Below are 23,208 nucleotides of genomic sequence, written 5' to 3'. Positions count from 1 at the left end.
CCACGCCCTGAGACAAGAACGGACTACGCCCCGAGATAGGAACGGACCACGCCCTGAGACAGGAGTGGTCCACGTCCTGAGACACCCTGAGACAGGACCGGACCACTCCCTGAGACAGGAACTATCCATGCCCTGAGACAGGACTGGACCACACCCAGAGACAGGAACGGTCCACGCCCTAAGACAGGACTGGACCACTCCCTTAGACAGGAACGGTCCACGCCCTGAGACGCCTTCAGATAGGAACGGACCACACCCTGAGACGCCCTGAGACAGAAACGGACCACGCCCTGAGACAGGACCGGACCACACCCTGAGACAGAAACGGACCACGTCCTTAGACAGAAATGGACCACACCCTGAGACAGGAACGGACCACGTCCTGAGATGCCTTGAGACAGGAACGGACCTTGCCCTGAGACAGGAACGGACCACGCCCTGAGATGCCTTAAGACAGGAACGGACCACGCCCTGAGATGCCTTGAGACAGGAACGGACCTTGCCCTGAGACAGAAACGGACCACGCCCTGAAATGCCTTGAGACAGGAACGGACCTTGCCCTGAGACAGAAACGGACCACGCCCTGAGATGCCTTGAGACAGGAACGGACCTTGCCCTGAGACAGGAACGGACCACGCCCTGAGATGCCTTGAGACAGGAACGGACCTTGCCTTGAGACAGAAACGGACCACGCCCTGAGATGCCTTGAGACAGGAACGGACCTTGCCCTGAGACAGAAACAGACCACGCCCTGAAATGCCTTGAGACAGGAACGGACCTTGCCTTGAGACAGAAACGGACCACGCCCTGAGATGCCTTGAGACAGGAACGGACCTTGCCCTGAGACAGAAACGGACCACGCCCTGAAATGCCTTGAGACAGGAACAGACCTTGCCTTGAGACAGGAACGGACCTTGCCTTGAGACAGGAACGGACCATACCCTGAGACAGTAAAGGACCACACCCTGAGACGCCCTGAGACAGGTACGGACCAGTCCGTGGATAATCCTACATAAAAATTAATGATAATGATAATAATGGGTCAGGGAACCTAAACAACAGCACAACATATTCAGACAGAAACACAGCTGAACTCCACTGTCGTTTCCATGGTTTTTAATCGGTTCACATCAAACCTCCGACTCTTCAGATGGTCACTGCGTTCAGACTCACAGCGGAGATAGAAAAATATCATCTGGAATAATAAAAGTACAACAGCAGGATCCAGTTTTAAAACTCCATGTTCGTTCTGTTCTGAAGCTGTTTCAGTTAAATACCAACAGAAGATAATTCACATTTTAGACGGGACATAAATCAGGTTCATCGCCACAGATCCTCACAGCTTAGTGCTAACATTACAACCAAGGACAGTCATACTGAAATGACCAACTGCAAAGGGAGAAGTAAAACAACAACATGATTATATGAAATTAACCAAACTACTTAACTAAAGTCGCTGTTTACAATTAAATGTTTAATTTGAACATTTTCTGGACTTTTGTTTAACACCATTTCATTTTACCAGACAGTCATTTCAGTATCAAGTCCTGTTCACTCCAGAAGCAGTGGAAGATAAAGGATCCATAATCTAATGTAATCTAATGTAATCTAATATAATCTAATCTAATCTAATCTAATCTAATATAATATAATATAATATAATATAATATAATATAATATAATATAATATAATATAATATAATATAATGTGATGTGATGTGATGTGATGCCATGTAATATAATATAACATAATGTAATATAACTTGTCCTCTATCACTGTGAAGTCTGTCCACATTATAATCTGGACCAAATTGAGCCACTTTTTAAAGCTATTTCTCTTTCTTCACACCAACACTTGTCCTTCCTCCTGATGTCTGAGGAAACGTTTCCTCTGCTGGTCTTTGGTCCCGGATGATTGGAGCCACATGATGGTTACAGCCTGTAACCTTAGATCCAGACATGGAGCTGAAGGGCTCTAAACCTCAGCCAATCAGAACAAAGTTAAACTCGACTGAACTTATGTCAGCTTTTATTAAACAACAGTTTCTAATGTTTTTATTGTGTTTTTATGGTAATTCAACTCATCACTGTAACTAAAGCCACGTAACCAAACTCCTGTTGTACTTCTGTCACTGCAGCTTCAGTAACCCACAAACAGCTCAGTTAACTGGAACTGACCCGGTCAACTGTTTAACATTGAGCTCCACCAGCTGAGTTAACTGTTCAGCTAAAGTGGCTAAAGTCAGCTAGCTGAGCTAACGCTGATAGAAGTCCACTAACAGGAAGCTCATTAGCATGCTGCCATGTTGTCTTCATTTGTCTGAAATACACTGTTCCTCCGTTGCCATGGAAAACACCCTTGTCTGAGGTGTGGTGGTGTAGGTCCAGAGTCAGCTGACAGCTGGGCTCTGCTCTGATTGGCTGTCAGCAGCCAGAGGCGAGTCAGTGACGCCAAAGTGCCTCCTTCAGTGAGTTGCTGGTTCAAAACCACCACTTCCCTCTGAATCCTCCTGTTGTTGGTCTGATCCAGACGTCCGCAGTCCCACCGAGCATTCAGCTACTGGATTCTGGAGGCCTGGAGACTAAAATACAGACTGTGATGTTAAAACCTTTCCTGTGGCCTGAAACACTGAGGATATTAATGATATGATTTATACTGATTCATAAAATAATTTCAAATCTCTGTAAACCTGGGATAAACTTGTTTATACAAAGGGTACAGTCTGTATACTTATGGTCTGTTTACCTGGTCGTCCATGTGAATCTGCCACAGACTGTATAAAGGGAGTGGGCATGACCACTGTGATGACAACCATTGGTTTGTGGACCACCTTTTTGAAGCACTGAATTCGGATTTAGGGGTGTTATCATCTTAGGTTTTGGAGCCAGAAGTGATGTTTGTTCCACGAAGACTGCCACTGATTGGTCAGGTTTAGACAGGACCCTCCTCTGATTGGTCAGGTTTAGACAGGACCCTCCTCTGGTTGGTCAGGTTTAGTCAGGACCCTCCTCTGATTGGTCAGTGAGCAGGTAGCCCCGCCCTAAAGCCCCCCCTCTTCCTGGTGTATCTTCCTCTAAATGGATCATAATTGACTAAATGAACGTCCTGCTGTGCTGAAGAAGACAGTAAACTAGAGACTGAGAGCAGAAATTCATCAGGAAAATGTTCACTGAGCTGATAAATCAGGAGAGAAGTCGGCTCATTTCCTCATTGACTTCCATCCAATCAGACTCCTGTTTGGAGCCAGTGGAGTCGCCCTCTGCTGGACATTAGAGATGATGCAGCTTTAAGGCTCTTCAGCATTGGCTTCACTGTTCAGACCCAGAGGACACCGACACTCTTTATAGACTGATACCGACCAATCAGAGGACGCTTCTTTATACAGACTGATACCGACCAATCAGAGGACGCTTCTTTATACAGACTGATACCGACCAATCAGAGAACACGAGACTCCTTTATGCAAACTGATACCGACCAATCAGAGGACACCAATGCTTCTGCACAAAAGCTGTATACTTGAACATAACCCTGTATACCCGCGGTAAACCCTGGACAGTGACATGTTGCATGTTGACACCCTGCAGTCAACCTTGTTGCTGTGTGACTCACCAGCAGCTGTTAGGACCAGAGGATAAAGGCCAAAGAGAAGAATAGAAACAGGAATAGAAACTGAAAGAAAAGGAAGAGAACAGTGCAGAGTCAGTCAGTAGAAAGTCACGGAAAGAAAAGCAGATTGTTTACATACGTGTAGGTTTTGCAGTTTATTTGTGTTGCCATGGTGATGGTCTGTTTGATTAGTCTAATTTAGTCATATTACCTTCTCCTCCAGCTCTTTAATCTGTCGTTTCTGTGCTTCTATGAACTCCTCCAGCTCTTTGTTCCTCTGTCAAACACAGAAACATCAAATTCATGACAGAGCAGCATCAGGCCCACAACACCGATGGGTAAAGGTCGTCATCACTGTTGAATCAGTGGTTTGATCAATACATTACTCATTCTTTAAATGTTAACCGGTGTATTAAATGTTTACCTGCTGTGTGAGTTGCAGTAGTTCCATCCTCTCTCTGAGAATCTGGGCATCTCTCTCTCTGAGCTCGAACGTCACAGTACGTTTCCATTGGTCCATTGCTCTCCTAAGCCCCTCCCTCTCTTCCTCCGTCAGTGTTTCAGACAGACGACCCTCCTCCATCTTTAATCCCTCCATCCTTGACTCCTCCTCTTGCTGCAGAGCCTCAAACAACATGGCCTCCAGCTCCAGGATTCTCTGCACCAATGGCAGACATTTCAAAGTGGGAACATTTTTTATCTGACTCAATGTTCACTGACTTAAAAATCAGATTGAATAATAAGCTGGTGACTGTTTTGCTGTTTTCAAATCAATGTTTTAAACCTTTTATACCCAGAGTAAACTCTGTATACATCTGGGCAACCCTTTACAGCCACAGGAAACACTATACCTAGAGAGTTGTTTTAATTTTGCTTGCTTCAATGAATCAGTCTTCAGCTGTAATACCACCTTTAGAATCAAATCCACCACATCTGTGGAGCATATCTCCACCACGTTTCTCTTTCTAGGGTCAGTGTTTTTGTTTTTGTTCTTTTAGCATCATTCTGACCTTATGAGCCTGATCCATCGACTGCTTCCTGTAGTCCAGCTCTTCATCCAGGTAACCTTTCTGTTTACTGAACAGATCCTAGAAAACAACACACAGAGGTTAGAAGTCACTTTGGTACCCAGAGGTTGTGCTCTTGAGCTGCTGTCACATTTACGAGGATTCTAACTAGTGACCTTGTGTGTTTGTTCACTGGCAGCAAATGAATGTGTAACAGATGTTCTGAGCCCAAACGACTGATGGATGCTGTTGGATAATAAAAATAATAGTAATACCAGGAAAGAGATGATAAAAATTGGCATTGCCATTGAGCTCAGACATTTATGAAGTGTTACAAAGTTTCCACATATGAAAGAAAAAAATACACCTGAAACAACTTCCCCGTGTCCAGCTGACCTTAACATATGATCTCATACGTGGATCCATGACAACTCAGCAGAAAATAAGGCATGAGGGAAGTCCTGCCTCACAGTCAGCGGTTAAAAATAAACAAGACCATCGATGGTATTGATTCCTCCACCTCAGATGGTCTCGTGGTCTCCACATATCAGGAGTGCTGAGTGAAGTTAAACTTAGAGGATGTGAAGATGGAGGGGGAGGAGCTGACTCAGATCAACAGGAGGTACACACACACCTGTCTCACTGTCGGGCCTTACCTTCTCACTCTCAATGTCCAACATCTTCTGCTGCAGAGCCGACTTCGTCATCTCAATGGACTCCAACCACTGAGCAGACAGACAAGGAGAGATACACAGGTGGAGAGAGACAAGGAGAGGGAGACAGGTAGAGGGATAGACAGGTATAGACAGACAGGTGGAAACAGACAGGTGGAGAGAGACAGGTAGACACAGACAGATGAAAGCAGGTAGAGACAGTGTTAGGTGGTCAGGTGACTACAGGTGTTACTGGTCAGCTTCAGTTTGTGATGTGATGTCTTAATGTGGAGACAAACTTTACTGAAGCTCCTGCAGAGCATCAAAGGTCAAACTGCTGTCACCAGGTGAACTCTATTTGATTGTTCACGCATGTCCAGGTGAGTCTGTTACCTTCTCTGCCAGAGTGAGCACCGTCCTGGCATGGATCACCACCACCTGCTCTTCATTGGACAGATTCTGTGGGAAAAAACAGCACGTCAACAACATGAAGGCAACATGACGACAACACTTCAACAACATGACGACAACACATCAACAACATGACGACAACACTTCAACAACATGACGACAACACATCAACAACATGACGACAACACTTCAACAACATGACGACAACACATCAACAACATGACGACAACACTTCAACAACATGACGACAACACATCAACAACATGACGACAACACTTCAACAACACATCGACAACACTTCAACAACATGACGACAACACTTCAACAACATGACGACAACACTTCAACAACACATCAACAACACTTCAACAACATGACGACAACACTTCAACAACATGATGACAACACATCAACAACATGACAACAACACTTCAACAACACATCAACAACATGACGACAACATGAAGGCAACATGACGACACTTCAACAAAATGTAAACAGCATGTTGACTTGTCAGTCGTTGTCTTGCAGCCAGTTTTGTTTATTTTTAGCTGCAAACCACCGTGTTTTTGGTGACCTGATGGTCACTGATGAGACACTTGACATGGTAAACTAACAAGGTGGGTCAGTGGTTTGTTCTACAGGCGGGTCAGTGGTTTACTGGATCACGTTTCACAGAAGCTGCTGTAAAACACACAGACAGAACTAATTCTGCTAGTTCTGGTGACGAAGGACGAGTTCAGGTAGAAAGTGACACGTTAATGTAAAACACATACATGTACAGAATAAATTCAACATACACTTACGGCGTTATCTCCCAGAATGTCCAGCTTCTTCATCAACTCACTGATCACAATCTCCTGAGGAACAAAAGGACAAAGAGACTTCATCCAGGAAAACAGACAAATACTCTGGTGCACTCAGGTGTGTTCACAGGTGCATTTACAGGTGTGTTCACAGGTGTGTTTACAGGTGTATTCACAAGTGCATTCACAGGTGTATTCAGAAGTGTGTTTACAGGTGTGTTTACAGGTGCGTTCACAGGTGTGTTTACAGGTGTGTTTACAGGTGTGTTCACAGGTGCGTTCACAAGTGTGTTTACAGGTGTGTTTACAGGTGCGTTCACAGGTGTGTTTACAGGTGTGTTTACAGGTGTGTTCACAGGTGTGTTCACAAGTGTGTTTACAGGTGTGTTTACAGGTGCGTTCACAGGTGTGTTCACAGGTGTGTTTACATGTGTGTCCACAGGTGCTTTCAGGTATGCTGTTACTCACAGTGACTCCCTCTGCTTCGCAATAGATTTGCAGAGGACTGAGGCCTTCTGGAAAATGTAGTTGTTGGAAGTTAATGGCAGGTGAGCGTCTCTCCCTCTCCTGAGCAGTAAACATGGTTTCCATGGAAACAGAAAGACAGCAGAGGGGTGAACTGAGGTTATACAGAGAACTGTCTTTCTTTGAACAAACCCTATAACCCTAAAAACAGGCTCTTAGTCCGACATTCAGATTTTACGCATCACCAATTGAATGGAAGTTTAGTGTGATGCTGTAAGTGCACGGCTTCATTAGGTGACGTTACTGACGTGGTCCCTCAGCTGAGGATCTATGTTTCTTTTGACCGTCGATTTCAACCAGAACTCTGAGTAGAATGTCATCCACAGCTGGCCAGGTGTGCAGCATCAGTTACCATGGTAACCAGTTTAAAAGAGAGCCATCGTAATGACACTGAAAACTCTGCTCTGAGCTCAGGCTACCTGTCTTGCCCATTAGAGTCGCTCTGTAGCCTCCATAGGTCACTCAGAATCTGTTTTTACCTCAAGCTCTAAGATCCGAAACTCCAGCAACTCATTCTGATCTTTGACGTCCTGGATGTCGTTTTTCAGTCGCAGACCTTCACATTCCATCTGCTTCACCTGCAGAAAAATCATAGACTATCAAGAATGCTGCTTTCACATTTTCTACTGAAGAATAAATACAGTGCAAAACAACAAAAACTAGATTTTGCCACTCTTATTATTATTCTCTTGCTTCTCTATTGGGGGGCATGCTCTGAGTCTTGGAACTGCAGTTCCCATAATGCTTTGGGAGATGTAAACACAAATACTGCTATAAAGTTCGTGACTTAGCTGTGAGCTATGACCTCCATCTGTCTCTATGAGGTCAGATAGAGTGGATGACAGTAAACTGAACCAGCAGACGACAGCTCCTGTCTGCAGAGGATGAACTCTTGGATGTTCAGACAGCAGCTCCTGTCTGCAGAGGATGAACCCCTGGATGTTCAGACAGCAGCTCCTGTCTGCAGAGGATGAACCCCTGGATGTTCAGACAGCTATCAGTGGATCACTTAGAGACTGAAGGAACCTTAAAAACAGACAGATTCTCTATGAGGTTCTGCAGCCTTTTCTCTGGTTTCTGAGCTGATTTCTGGAGCTTTATTCTGGAGGGATGTCACAGATGATGACGTCCTCTGAAAGAAGAAGTTACTCTGAAGGATTCAACATGAGCTCCACTTCTGTGGGGTCATGGTTCACAGATTTCAATAAAAACACAAATCAAAGTGCTTCACCTTCTCCACCAGCTCTCGATTCCTCTGATACAAAGCCTGCTTCTCCTCCACCCACTTCACATCCTGAGACAGACAGACATACAGAGAGACAGACAGGCAGATAGACAGACAGACAGACAGAATCTTATCCAAACATTATCTACAGCATTATCTTCATTCTACGTCATGTGCTCTATGTTCTACATTCTGTGCTCTCTGTTTTGTGTTCTATATTCTCTGTTCTATGTTCCACATTCTGTGCTCCACGTTCTACGTTCTACATCAGAGGTGTTCAGTCATCTGCCACGGAGAGCAAACAGTCTGCGTGTTTTTATTCCAACTGAGCAGGTGATAAACGATGTCACAGATAAGCCCCTCCCTCTTCAGTGGGAGGAGCCTGTGCTCTTATTGGATGAGCAGCTCTGTGAGGTAATCAGGTCGATATCAGGTCCAGGCTCTGATTGGTTCGTGTGACTCTGTTTGGCTCTCTGTGGAACATGATTGGTCACTCTACTAAATTCTCCTGTTGGTTCTACCTCTGTCTCCTCTCATTGGTTCTCGCCCCTCAGATCAGCATGAAGACACACCCCCTGGAACCAATCAGAATGCAGATAATATTCTCACCTGCTCTGTGGACCAATTATTTGTTTGTTTGTTTATTTGCAGAATTCATTGTCCTATCAGAAGCTCGAGTTATCCTCCGTCACTGCTCACTATTATGATGGTTATTATTTATTTCATATAGCCTACACTACTGGTCAAAAGTTTTAGAACACCCCAATTTTTTCAGTTTTCTATTGAAATTCAAGCAGTTCAAGTCCAATGAATAGCTTGAAATGGTACAAAGGTATGTGGTGAACTGCCAGAGGTTAAAAAAAAAGGTAAGGTTACCCAAAACTGAAAAATAATGTACATTTCAGAATTATACAAAAAGGCATTTTTCAGGGAACAAGAAATGGGTTAAGTTGTTCTGGAGCAATGGAGGTTGATCAAGCCTTGAAAGTTGGTGCTACCAATTCCTACAGGTGTCCCAACTTGTCTTGATTACTTATCACCCCCTCTGTCTGCATAAAAGTCCATGCATTTGTCACTTCTAGGTTGGACTATTGCAACTTGTTATTATCAGGCTGCCCCAATAAGTCGTTAAAGACTCTCCAGCTGGTCCAGAACGCTGCTGCTCCTAGTCATACGAGAACTAAAAGAAGAGACCATCTTTCTCCTGTACTGGCTTCTCTTCACTGGCTTCCAGTCAAATCTAGAATAGAGTTTAAAATCCTTCTCCTCACCTCCAAAGCTCTTAATGTTCAGGCTCCATCATCTCTTAAAGAGCTCATAGTACCGTACTACCCCACTAGAGCACTGTGCTCCCAGACTGCAGGTCTACTGGTGGTTCCTAAAGTCCTCTAAAGTAGTGATGGAGCCAGAGCTTTCAGCTATCAGGCTCCTCTCCTGTGGACCCTCCTTCCAGTCTGGGTTCGGGGGGCAGACACCCTCTCTACATTTAAGAGTAGACTAAAAACCTTCCTTAGTGAAGCCTATAGTTCAGGACTGGATCAGGCCTTGGACCAGCCCCTAGTTATGCTGCTATAGGCTCAGACTGCCGGGGGACTCCCATGATGCACTGGGCTCCTCTCTCCTCCTCTTCCTCTCCATCCTGATGCTTCATGTCTCTTTAATGTCTGTTACTAACTTGGTATCTTCCCCGAAGCCTTTCTGTGCTTTTCTCATCCCTCAGGTTCCTGTGGATCCTGGTCCTGGTTCTCCTGCTGTGGTTCTCTGGTTCCTGTGGATCCTGGTCCTGGTCTTGCTGCTGTGGTTCTCTGGTTCCTGTGGATCCTGGTCCTGGTTCTCCTGCTGTGGTTCTCTGGTTCCTGTGGATCCTGGTCCTGGTGCTGCTGCTGTGGTTCTCTGGCTTCATGAATCACTGCTGTGGATCGCCGGCCACTCGTCATATTTTTCAACATTACCATATTGCTAATTTATTAGTCACACTCGTATTGTTAGTGCTATAGTCACTGTTAGTATGTTGGTTGCTGTTTGTGTTGTCTCCCTCTCTCTCTCTCTCTCTGTCCAACCTCCACCCAACGCGGACCCCTACAGAAGCCGCCCACATTGAGCCTGGGTCTGTTCGAGGTTTCTTCCTGTTAAAGGGGAGGTTTTTTTTTTGTTCTAGACCTGCTCTTAATGTGAAGCGTATTGAAATAATGCTGCTATGAATTGGTGCTATATAAATAAAGATTGATTGATTGATAAAAGTAGTGTTGGAACACACTGTGGTACCCTCGTGAGCGTTATTTGAACAGTATTGTACTGCAGAAAGTAGTGTGTTGCTATAAAATGGCGAGGAAAAGGCAATTAACAATGGAAAAGAGACAGGCCATCATAACACTTAAAAATGTAGGTCTTTCCTACAGAGAAATTGCGAAGAAAGTCAAGGTGTCAGTGAGTACAGTTTCCTTCACCATCAAAAGGCACTCAGAAACTGGGGGAAACTCAAAGCCACAACAGAATCTGTAGACAAGTTTCTGAGAGTCAACAGCTTGCGTGATAGGCGGCTCACAGGACAACAGCTTCAAGCACAGCTGAATAGTGGTCGTAGTAAGCACGTCTCAGTTTCAACTGTGAAGAGAAGACTTCGAGTTGCAGGTTTGACAGATCGAGCTGCAGCAAGAAAGCCACTGCTAAGACGTCAGAATAAGAAAAAGAGATGGAAGCGTGATGGTCTGGGGCTGTTTTGCTGGATCCAGGGTCGGTGACTTATACAGAGTGAGAGGCACCCTGAACCAAAACGGCAACCACAGCATTCTGCAGCGCCATGCAGTACCCTCTGGTATGTGCCTAGTTGGTCAGGGGTTCATTCTACAGCAAGATAATGACCCAAAACACAAGTCCAAGCTATGCCAGAACTACCTTAAGAAAAAAGAAGAAGATGCTAAGCTTGAAAACATGGAGTGGCCAGCACAGCCTCCAGACTTAAACCACATCGAGCTGGTTTGGGATGAACTGGACAGAAGAGTGAAAGCAAAGCAACCTACAAGTGCCACACATTTATGGGAACTTCTGCAACAGAGTTGGGAAGAACTTTCTGAAGAATATTTGATTTTCATTGTAGAAAGAATGGCACGAGTGTGTTCAGCTGTTATATCTGCCAAAGGTGGCTACTTTGATGAGTCAAAGGTTTAGAATACATTTTGGTTTTGATTCCATTATTTCTTTTGTTTTGTTTTGTTGTTTATTTGTTCTATGCTTTCATTTCAGAGTACAATGAGACCTTAAACTGTATAATTTTCAATAAAAAACGGGAAAAATTGGGGTGTTCTAAAACTTTTGACCGATAGTGTACATGTAGATGTGTGTGTGTGTGTGTGTGTGTGTGTGTGTTACCAGTCCTTGTTGTTTCAGTGCTGACTCCAGATCAGCAACTCTGGTTTCATATCGGCTGATTTCACTCAGCAGCTGCTCTCGGGTCTGAAAGGCACAGAAGAAAACCATCAACCTTAAGTGCTTTTCTGCTCTGCAGGGAATAGAACCGTCGCCCTGTGGACCAGAGCCGGTCCAGCTGTGTTACTGCCTTGCTCAGAGGTCAGCTCACCTTAATCTCCTTCTCGGCGTCGTAGTTTCCTCCGCTCGTCTCCGTCAGCAGGGCGTAAGCTCGCTGCAGCGCCTGGTACTCCTGGGTCAGCTGACAGTACCGAAGCTCCGCCTCCTCACGCACACACGCCTTGAAGACAAGAACCAGTTAAACCTGTTCTGACTCTGAGTGTGTGTATGTGTGTGTGTGTGTGTGTGTGTACCTCCTCTGGTTCAGTATCTGGAGTTCTGTCAGTGTGAAACGATAAAGACGATCCATCAGAGTCCATCGACGCTTCTTCATCATAACCATAAAATGTCTCAATGACCTGCACACACACACACACATACACCAAGTTACACACAAGAAAAAAGGATTAAAAGACTGGAAAATGGGTTTAAAAGTTTAACGTTTAAAATATAAGTAAACAGGTTTAAAGGACTAGTTAACAGGTTTAAAAGATAAGTAAACAGGTTTAAAGGACTAGTTAACAGCTTTAGAAGCAGCTGTGGGGTCTCACCCTGCAGGCTCTGAAAGTTCGTTTCCTCCTCACTGAGTCGTGGCGTCTGTACCTCAGCAACATGTCTCTCTCCTGAAGGACACAAACAGAAACAGGATCCGTGATTGTCACCTGATGGATGGACGTCAGCTAGTCTCATTGTTTCAGCTCTGTTTTTGGTCTCCACCACCTTCTGACAAACACATCTGCTGCTAAACGCTGCACCGTGTTCACTAGCTTGTCTCTAACTAAGAAAACACAACACACACTTTTAATCACATGTGCTCCTTGTGTAGCATCACCTACAGTACATGCAGTAAAGTACTGCCAGTGGTAGTACTGACAGTAGTAGCTGTAGTAGCAGTAGTAGTCCACACTAAAGTTAGACATGGAGTTCCACAAGGTTCAGTGCTTGGACCGATTATTTACCTTATATATGCTTCCTCTGGGTAATATTATCAGGAAGCACTCCATTAATTTCCACTGTTATGCAGATGATACCCAATTATACTTATCAATAAAGCCTGAAGAATCCAATCAGTTGGCTAAACTCCAAGTCTGCCAACTTTCTGCTGCTAAACTCAGACTAAACTGAAGTTATTGTGCTCAGCCCCAAACACCTTAGAGACACCTTTTCTACCAACATAACTGCTCTGGATGGCATCACTGTGGCCTCCAGCTCCACTGTGAGGAATCTGGGAGTCTTATTGATCAGGATCTGTCCTATAACTCCCACATTAAACAGATTTCTAGAACTGCCTTTTTCCATCTACTAATATTGTTAAAACCAGGTCCATCCTGTCTATAGATGATGCAGAAACACTAGTCCACACATTAGTCACTTCCAGGTTGGATTATTTCTGTTCCTTATTATCAGGCTGCCCCAATAAGTCCTTAAAGACTCTCCAGCTGGTCCAGAACGCTGCTGCTCCTGTTCTGACCAGCACTAAGAGAAGAGACCATATTTGTTGCTGCTGTAACATGCAAATTTCCCCCGAAGGGGGATCAATAAAGTCCATCTTATCTTATCTTATCTTAGTAGTACTGACAGTAGTAGGATTAGTGTAAATACTTACGATAACATTCTTTACATAACCAGCTGTCTCCAGAGCCTGAAAACAAAACGTTTTACTTCAAATCATTTTTAATTTTCTTTATTAGAATACAGTAGTAGTGTTAGTAAATAGTACTGAGAAGTAGTAGTATTTATGGTAGTAGTAGTACCTTGGACAGGTCGTCAATGATGTGCTGTTGCTCCTGAACTTGTAACCGTAGAAACTCCATCTCTCTCTCATCCTGGCTGTAACCATGGTAACTGGTGGAGTGGCTGCGGTCCAGGTCGTTTAGAGAACTCGGTCTCCGCTGTGGAGACAACGAACATCACAATTCACAAAAATGCACAACTGCAGCCAATGAAACTTCAGAAACAAGAGGAAGAGATAAAGTAATGAGGATTGAAGACCAAGGAGCATCAGCGAGGATGCTGTTTAACCTCTGCTGGAGTCCAAAAACCCAGCTGCAGTTACTGCTGATGGACACAGGGCGCAGCGGAGGACCAAACCAGAGCTGTAAACTGGACCTGACCCCAACTTAACTGTCTGTCTTAACTGTCGGCTGTTTAAACCTCAGTCAGTTTAACCTCCGGAGGACGACTGGTTGATTTTAGCCGTCTGGTGGATTTTAGCCGTCTGGTCAGTTCTCTGGGATGTGTTCAGAGGATTCCCACATGGATCAAAGGTGGTTTCTGTGTTGAGCTACAGATCTACATCAGACACCAACTGGGTGATGAAATGAGACACGGACCACAGCTCCAGACTCATGAACTGGTCCCTGTGGGACCTGACCACCGGTCTGACTGGGACACGTTGGTCTGTCAGGGTGGTGTCAAGGCGCAGAGTACAAGGGCGGGGGTTACCATAGTTACCATCTCCAGGTTCTCCTGAGTGACAAAGCGGAGCTTGTTGTCGAGGCGACGCAGAGCAAGAGCGAGTTCCTCATTCTTCCTGCTCAGACGTTTGTTTTTGTCCAGAAGAGGAAGAAATTGACTCTCCGCTTCTCTGAGACGCTTCAACTGCAGGAAGACGAGAACACACATCATGTAAAATGTACAAAACATCACAAAGTCATGAAATACACAAATACACAAACAGACTTAGAAAATCCAGCCGGACAAAGGACAGACGGTGCTGATGTGTGTGTGATCCTCTGTCTGTGTGAGAACCTTAAATGGACCCACTCTGGACCGAACACCTGTGCTGTGAGGACATTTTTCTTTGTGAGGACATTTTTCTTTGTGAGGCCTTTTTGGCCGATCCACACAAGGAAACTGTGTGTGTGTTACTGTGTGTGTTACAGTGTGTGTGTTACTGTGTGCGTTACTGTGTATGTGTTACGGTGTGTGTTACCAGTTCGTTGCGTTCCTCTGACAGTAGAGCGTTTCGATCCTCCAGCTTTCTGATGACGGCGCTGAGCTCAGCGATTTTTAACTGAAACCTCCGAGTGTCCCGATCCTCCTGAGACTGAACACACACACACACACGCAGGATTGTCAGTCTGGTCTGCTTCATCATGTTCTGATTTGAGTCTAAAGATGAGCGACTGTTGGAATCAGATTCTCTGATAAACTGGTAAACATGGCGTCAACTATGACTCCCAGGATGCATTTCACTAACAGACCACAGATGTCCTCAGTCTGACCCCTTTTACCCACTATCACACCTCAGAGGACCAGGTTCAGACCGTAGACCAAGCTCAGGCCGAGGACCAGGTCCAGACCGCAGACCAAGTTCAGACCGAGGACCAGGTTCAGACCGTAGACCAAGTTCAGACCGACGACCAGGTTCAGACCGTAGACCAAGTTCAGACCGACGACCAGGTTCAGACTGAGGACCAGGTTCAGACTGTGGACCAGGTTCAGACTGACCTGGTTTTAGTCTGGATGAGGGTTTTAAGTCAAAATGTTTATTCAGGTTTGTCCAGAGCAACTTCTTATCCCTCAGGTTCCTGTGGATCCTGGTCCTGGTTCTCCTGCTGCGGATCGTCAGCTACCGACACTTTTTACTGATATGAGTCCTGTTATTATTATTCACATATTAACTATTGTCATGTTTTTACCTGCTACCATATTGATCAGTATCAGTCATATTCCTAATGTCAGTAATATAGTTACTGTTAGTATTTTGGTTGTTGTTTGTTTTCTCTCTCTCTGTCCAACCTCCACCCAACGCGGACCCCTACAGAAGCCGCCCACATTGATCCTGGGTCTGTTCGAGGTTTCTTCCCGTTAAAGGGGAGTTCTTCCTGCCACTGTTGTCCAATATAATATCTGATGCTGCTCATGTGGGGATTCTTGAATTGATTGATTGATTGATTGCTCCAGTCGACTCCAGTTCACTTATTTCAGCGTCTGTAATCTGAGGTGGAAATCATCTGAAGAGTCACTCTGATCAAACCGACAGGCCAGATTTAAATCTTTGCTCAGACTGTTGTTGTAATCATCTGGACCATTGGCGTCAGTCCGTCTGTAGCTGCTCACTGATTGGTAGTGTTGTTGGATCAAAGTCAGATAACGTTGTCAGTCCTCTGGGATGTTTCATGTTGTAATCTGACAGGTTTCAATAATGTGACAGGTTTCTAACCCTAACCCTGGAGGTTTGTGGAGATTCAGAATTTCTCTGAATGACTGACGAGTCACTCAGACAGATGAATACATTAATGATATGCATTTTAATATTTGTTATATTTATATATTTATATTACAGTAGACGTGGTGATTTTATATCTATAATTACATTTCTATTATGCAGCAGGCTCCAATTTCTGATCATTATATTTAGTGAACTGTCCAGCAGTTTGATGTTTGATGGTTCAGTCCGATTGTTGGATGGTTCAGTCCGATTGTTTGATAGTTCAATCCAAGTGTTTGATGGTTCAGTCTGATTGTTTGATGGTTCAGTCCGATTGTTTGATGGTTCAGGCCGATTGTTTGATGGTTCAGTCCGATTGTTTGATGGTTCAATCCAAGTGTTTGATGGTTCAGTCCGATTGTTTGTTGGTTCAGTCCAAGTGTTTGATGGTTCAGTCCGATTGTTTGATGGTTCAGTCTGATTGTTTGTTGGTTCAGTCCAAGTGTTTGATGGTTCAGTCTGATTGTTCGATGGTTCAGTCCAATTGTCTGATGGTTCAGTCCAAGTGTTTGATGGTTCAGTCCGATTGTTTGATGGTTCAGTCCTTCAGGGCCGTGGTCATGTGGTTGATGATTTCATGATGGCTGTGCAGGAGGCGGAGCCTGGCGTTAGCATGCTGTGGTTAAACAGTGACATGACCTAATTTCATGCAATACGAGTAGGCGGGGCTTACAATGTGAGGAGGAGTGTTAGGGGCAAAGTTAGGGGCGTGGCTGGGCTGGTTTGATCCCGCCCTCTGTGCGTCTCTCAGGGCTGCGATTTGCTGCTCGGCAGCCTGAGTCTGCAGCTGGAGGCGATGGGCGTGTCCAGCCTGCAGCCCCAGGGCTTTATCCAGCACTGAGACAGCTCTGTCCTTCAGCTTTATCTCATCCATCTGCACACAGACAGGTAGACAGACAGGTAGATGGGTTAGACACAGACAGGTTAGAGACAGACAGGCAGGCTGGTTAGAGACAGACAGGTTAGTCAGGGTGGGGCTGGTCAGACAAACAGGTGAAGGGCAGGGTTAGTTTGTCAGGTAACCAACAGGTGAACATGAAGCTGTAGCTCAGGTGATTGTGTCATTGTGTTTCCTTCCTGTTTGTCTTGTGTTCATTTCTTGATCAGTCAGAGTCTGAGGGCATCCAGGTGAATCTACCTGAGTCAGCTAAGTGTGTAGAGGCAGACGTTTCTGTACCTGTAATACCTGGAGTCTGGGGTGAGGGTTGTAACCTGGGTTGTCTGAGGTGTGGTGTTACTAATATAACTTAGTACAAACATCGCAGAGGTTGGAGGGACCAGAAGAAGAGCACCAAAACGAGTTTAGATCTGATCCCAAATCAGGAGGATCGGCCCATTTTTCACCCAGTAGGCTGTCCAGGTCTTAGTCAAGGTCCTGGTCCAGGTTTTAGTCCAGGTCTTAGTCCAGGTTTTAGTCCAGGTCCTGGTCCAGGTCTTAGTCCAGGTCCCGGTCCACACAGGTTACCCACAAGGCCACCCACCCTAAAAGCTACAGGGCTTCTGATCAGTGGGGCAGTGAGATCGGGACACGATGAGGTTCACTGTAAAACATCAGAAACAGTCAGAGGTACGAGAAGTAGGCCAGAGACTGAAGGTCACTGATTCAGGATATACCATATCGTGTTTTAGAGAAGTAATCCAGACATAAGATACATAGGAGACAATACGATTCACGGACAAAATACAAAACAATAGGATTCAATGATATGATTCATTGTAATCTGAATCTCTTTGTTTGGAAAATGGAAAAATCATGTGCATTGTGTGCAGATATCTCCTGCAGTGCTGAACTCTTCCTGAGGCCACCTGGCTGCTCCACAGACGTGTTATCTGGCAGTAAACAGTGGTGCTCAGTCCGCCTGTGTTTTCCACTGCTGTAGTGGGTTTTCATTCAGGGACAAAGGAACCTGCTCTCTGTACCTCCTGATCTCCTCACTGTCCCTTGTAGCCTGGAGAGATGTGGGGCACTGTGATGGTCACATCAGAATCCATGGCGGCGCCATAAATCCAGGCGTTGGACGGTATTAACACTCGATCTGCGTTGGAAAGTTCTTGTTTAGCTTTGCTCTTTACTTTGGTATGAAAAAGTGCTGTCTGCTTGGTATCTTAAAACTCAACTGCATCGCTGCCACTGTAAAGTCTGAAGTCTTTCACAACAACACAGACTGTAGATGATTATATGATGACCTTGGACCTTGGACCTCGCCAATTTGTGGCTCGAAGAAGTTTTTCTTGTTTGTTTGTCTTGCGTGCCCTTGCTTATGATAGCTGTGCTAGCGAGATTCCTTGCTGAGCTCATGGGTGTCACCCTGCTGTTTCCAAAGGTGAGAGTTCCGATTTGTCGTGCCACCACTGTACTTACTGCTGTCCTACACACTTTGTAAATGGCCACACTTTTGGCCATTTTTTCATCCTTCAAAAATCCAAATGACTTCCAAACTTTAGATTTTACATTTGATTTGTGGCCGTGTTTAGCCGCAGAGTTCCAGTCAACTAGTTTGTCACTTTAGAACCAGCAACAGTTCGTACCGGTGAATCTTTACACCCCCACCAGGCATATATGGTGGAACATCCTAAAATATGAAGGTGTCATCTGAAGGCCACGCGTACTGCGTCTGACACAAAGCACTTCAGCGTATGTATGTGATGAACTGGTTCAAAGTGAAGAAACTGAACCAGACACCTGAACCAACCAAACTTAACCCGAGCAGACCAGGTATCCGGGTATGCTGGGGTCCTTTCAGATATGTGCCCCTTGTTACCTAAAAGATTCAGTTTTCTAGGTTTGTATCAAATTAATGAGTGACGACGCAGCAGTTTGTGTTTCCTGGACTAAAAGTCACAGAGTCAGCAGACTGCTGGTCAGGACTACATTTACAGCGGGACGTAGATCGAGGCGTCTATGTATTGGGCCACGAGTGACTGGTTACTGTTTGGAGTGTTCAGTGTTTAACACAGAGCCTCTTGTGTCTAAGTGGTTGCAGTGGTACCAGTCTGAGTTTGACTCCCACTGTCTTCACTCTGTCTGGTACCAGTCTGTCTTTAACGACAGCTCCAGAGTTCATGTGTGAGGTCTCAGTATCAATGAGGAAAGAAAAGCATCCTCCACATGAAACTACATTGAAATATGTCCAAAGTTTGAGCTGTTGAGATCAGTGGTCAGCACTGTTTCCACTGTGCACTGATGTTCACTGCAGCTTTAAACTGGTCGCTTCTTTGACTTGATATTTGTGTTTTTGTTAAAAATGAAGAAGGATGACGGCACTCTGGTTTGTACATATTAAATCAGCACAGTCTGCATGTTCAGTTTTATTCTTCAACCGTTTAGTCACTGACCTTTGGTCCAGAGCAGAGCCTCTGGAGGTGTCAGTATGTGACATTATGAATCACTGTCATCGTTAGAAAATCTGTACACACAAATTTGTTTGGTAGCTTAAGTCTCCATCTGTCCATTTTCTGTCACTTACCGGGCTTGACCAGACGGTCCAGACGGCCCAACCTCCAGACAGAAAACTTTGTCCAGTGATTTAAACTGAAGCCTGCATGGGAGTGTGTGTAGTTATGTCATTTATAGCTTTGTCTATTGGCAGACGTAAATCATTTATTTTATATGACTTCTCATACAGACCTTTAGTCTTCTGTAAAAATATGTCTTTCTGTTTTATATTTTCCATCTTATACTTTTTAACATATATGGCCTGCAGTTGAAATGTTTCCATCCACTTCTAAAGACCACTGCTGAGATGTTCCTGCTGTGTTGAAGAAGACTGTAAACTAGTGACTGAGAACAGAAACTCATCAGGCAAATGTTTACTGAGCCGGACGGTACATCCACTTCTTCAAATAGTCCTCTGCAGACAGGAGCTGCTGTCCGCTGGTTCGGCTCCCTGCAGAGAAGAGCAGTGCCTCTGTGGAGCTGACAGGATAACACAAGGTCCAGGGTGGGATTTAACCCTAGAACACTAACGTCGGGTGATTTCCACCCACACGATTGTGGTTCCCAGCTCCATTATTTGTTATCATTCACACAGTTGTCAGTGATGCAAGGAGACTGTACCTTCACTGGACAAGGCTCACGTGTCCCAGGAACGGGTGGCCTGAAGAACAACAGTTCTGACAACTGACAACTGTGTGAAATGACAGGAGGAACAGCAGCTCCTGTGGAGGCCACTGTGATTATAAGCATTACCGACTCAAATGAGGGGAGTTGTTAAAGTCACTGACCCCCCCAATCCCCCGTCCACCATGCGATGGGGGAGGTGGACAGAGTGTTGAGTCTTAAAGTTAGATGAGGATGATTGTAGGAGCTTGTCCAGCCCAGAGCGACTTCAGGAGGTTTAAAGATGCCTGAGGTCTCCAGGAGCACAGACAACACAACACGTCAGCATCATGTGTGTGGAAACAGTCATGTGTCTGTAAAGCATCGTGTGTGTGTGTCTCTATGTGTGTGTGTGTGTCATACCAGGCGGCGGATCTCCCTCTCACAGTCCCTCTTGGTGCGGTTCAGCTCCTCCTGGTGTTGGTGATGAGCTGATCGGAGCTCGGCTGCTCTGGCCTGGCAGGCCTGCTGAGCCGATGTCAGAGCCTCCTCGGCGCTCCTCTTTGCTCCTCTTTGCTCCTGAACCTCCTGTTGCAGGCGACAGCGCTCCGCCTCCCAGCTCCTCCTCGCCTCCTCCACCTCGGCCAGCAGGGCGCTCCTCACCTGAGGGACGACACAGAGAGGCTGAAACGTCGTCAGAGCCGAGGGTTTGGTCACGCTACGACCCCGAAATCATCCTTCACACCTACTCTGGATTATGGGTCTCCAGAGCTGGCCTGGGTGAAGGTCTATACTTCTTAACAAAGAAGAGACCTGGTGGTGGGTGGGGGGGCAGATAAACAGGCGGATCGGATGTCTCACCTTGTCCGTAGACCCGTCTCTCAGCGTTAGCACCAGCCCGTTCAGACGCTGAATCTCTCCGTCTTTGATCTTAATGACCCTCATCAGCTCCATCTCGTGTTGCCGTAGTAACGTCTCCCTGGTAACGGCCAGCTCCTTCTGCTTCTCCTCGTGAAGTTTGGTCCTCAGCTCTGTCACCACGACTGCAGCACGGTGATGCTCCGCCTTCAGCTCCTGACTCTTCTCCCTCTCCAGACGGCTGACCTGACGACACACACACACAAACAAACAGACAGACACTCACTGACCTGATTGGAGTACTACAACATCATGGTACTTTTACTGCAGTACTGGGAGTACTAGTACTATTAGTTACTGTGTTCCCAGTGATACTAGGGGAGTTGAAGTCCTTACCTTGTTCTTCTCTTGTTGTAGTTCTATCTGGATATCTGTCAGTTTGGCTCTCAGCTCCTCATTGGCTGCCTGAAGAGTTGCCATGGCATCAGGTCGCTCCCCCTTCCCCCGCCCCCCCGCTCCTCGCTTTGACATCACCCCCCCAACAAGCCGTCTGTCAGTCTGAAGTTTGACCACATCTGGACCTGTCCACACACACACAACCATTACCACACACAGCAGCACACAAACACACACACACACACACACACACACACACTCGTGGTTTCTGAGGGACCCCTCTGTGCTCAGGGCCGAGACACAGGTTGGTTAACAGAGACCTGAAACCAGTTTGTGCTGGTTTCACTCCATTTAAACTAGTTCACAGAATATTTGTATGTAGTCAGAGGGTAGTAGTCCATGATGTAGAGCCGAACCAGCAGACGGCCACTTGTCATGTCCCATCGTATCTGTTAAGTTTGCCTAGTTCACTCGTGCCTAGTCTTGTCTCCCACTTCCTGTTTTATTGTGAAACCTAACTATCCTCTCGTTTCAGGTTGTTTGACTTCCTCCAGGATGAACCAGCAGACAGCAGCTCCTGTCTGCAGAGGATGAACCCCTGGATGTTCAGACAGCTATCAGTGGATCATTGAGAGACTGAAGGAACCTTAAAAACATTGTGAAATATTTGAGATTTGAATCTAAAATCTAAACCTCCAGAAAAAAAACAATGTGTCTCATGGCTGTGTGTTGATATCTGTGAGTTATGACTGAAGAAGAGGAAGAGGAAGAGGACGTCTGAGGGGTTCTTTTACTATAGCATGTATCTTTGTTTTCATTTGTTTTGCTAATTCATGACTTTTATAAAGCCCAGGGAACAGTTTGGCTCTGGTGGTTTCTCTTCTCCCATTGGCTGGCAGAGCTGCTGGTAGAACAATAACAACACAACTAGAATGACTGTAGATCATCTGCACAACAGTCCTGTAGAGTCACTCAGACACGCGACAGAACCAGAACCAGGAGCACCATCAGTTTCAGTACCACTGCTGGTGTCAGTGGTAACACCAGTATCAGAACCAGTCACAGTAGCAGTATTAGTATCCATAGCCCACCAGCTTGCACCGGTGTTCACCATAATATTCAACCTCTCCCTCTCCCAGTGCATCATCCCCACCTGCTTTAAACAGTCTGTTATAGTCCCTGTCCCCAAGAAAGCCCGGCCCAGCTGTCTGAACCACTACCAGCCCATCGCCCTTACCTCTGTGGTGATGAAATGTTTTGAGAGACCGGTCAAAAGTTTCATCACCTCCTCCATACCTGCCTCCCTGGACCCCCTACAATTTGCCAACAGATCCACAGATGACGCCATAAATCACCTGCTCTACACAGCCCTGGCCCAGCTGGACACCAGGAGGGGAATTTATGTGAGAATGCTGTTTGTGGACTTCAGTTCAGCGTTCAACACCATAGTCCCCTCCAGACTGGTCACTAAGCTGCTGAACCTCGGACTGCAAGACCAAGGAGCTGATTGTGGACTACAGCAGGAAGCAGCAGAGGAGCTACCAACCACTCAAGATCAGCGGGACCGAGGTGGAGAGAGTGGACAGCTTCAAATACCTGGGTGTCTGTGATGATTAGATAGCTTAACACTCTGACCACTAGGTGTCACTATGGCTACACAGGGGTTAAGAAAGGTGGTGGTCTGGTAGGTACCAGAAGAAGGTATCGGAGATATGATCAGGCACAAGGTAACGTTTGTATGTCGATTGTTAGTTGTTTCATATGGAAATAAAATTGTGAGTTGAATTGAAAACCAACTCATCACTAAGGACAGCAAAACAAAACAGGTGTCTGATCTGACGTGGTCCTGTCACATCGACACCTTGGTGAAGAAGGCTGGACAGCGTCTCCACCACCTCAGATGCCTGAGGGACTTTAAGCTCCCTCTCAATGTGCTC

General features: G+C 45.7%; 1 protein-coding gene across 1 annotated transcript; it reads right to left on the bottom strand.

Moving 5' to 3' along the window:
* Positions 1 to 3,612: 3,612 nt before the first annotated feature.
* Positions 3,613 to 21,406, bottom strand: jakmip3 (Janus kinase and microtubule interacting protein 3). Its single transcript, XM_070851544.1, has 22 exons — positions 21,272 to 21,406; positions 20,879 to 21,121; positions 20,441 to 20,680; positions 16,652 to 16,852; positions 14,698 to 14,811; positions 14,193 to 14,363; positions 13,517 to 13,654; positions 13,369 to 13,404; positions 12,314 to 12,385; positions 12,017 to 12,121; positions 11,815 to 11,943; positions 11,607 to 11,690; positions 8,244 to 8,306; positions 7,492 to 7,590; positions 6,956 to 7,054; positions 6,488 to 6,541; positions 5,664 to 5,729; positions 5,274 to 5,342; positions 4,621 to 4,698; positions 4,035 to 4,268; positions 3,822 to 3,887; positions 3,613 to 3,673 (listed from the first exon to the last, which is right to left on the bottom strand). The coding sequence occupies exons 1-22, from the start codon at positions 21,404 to 21,406 to the stop codon at positions 3,623 to 3,625; spliced, it is 2,547 nt and encodes an 848-aa protein (XP_070707645.1). The 3' UTR covers positions 3,613 to 3,622.
* Between the last annotated feature and the right edge of the window lie 1,802 nt (positions 21,407 to 23,208).

This window comes from Pempheris klunzingeri, chromosome 20 (assembly GCF_042242105.1).
Source record: "Pempheris klunzingeri isolate RE-2024b chromosome 20, fPemKlu1.hap1, whole genome shotgun sequence".
In the NCBI taxonomy this organism is placed as follows: Eukaryota; Metazoa; Chordata; class Actinopteri; order Acropomatiformes; family Pempheridae; genus Pempheris; species Pempheris klunzingeri.
Note: the sequence above shows the minus strand (reverse complement) of the source record. Positions and strands in the feature narration are given on the sequence as shown.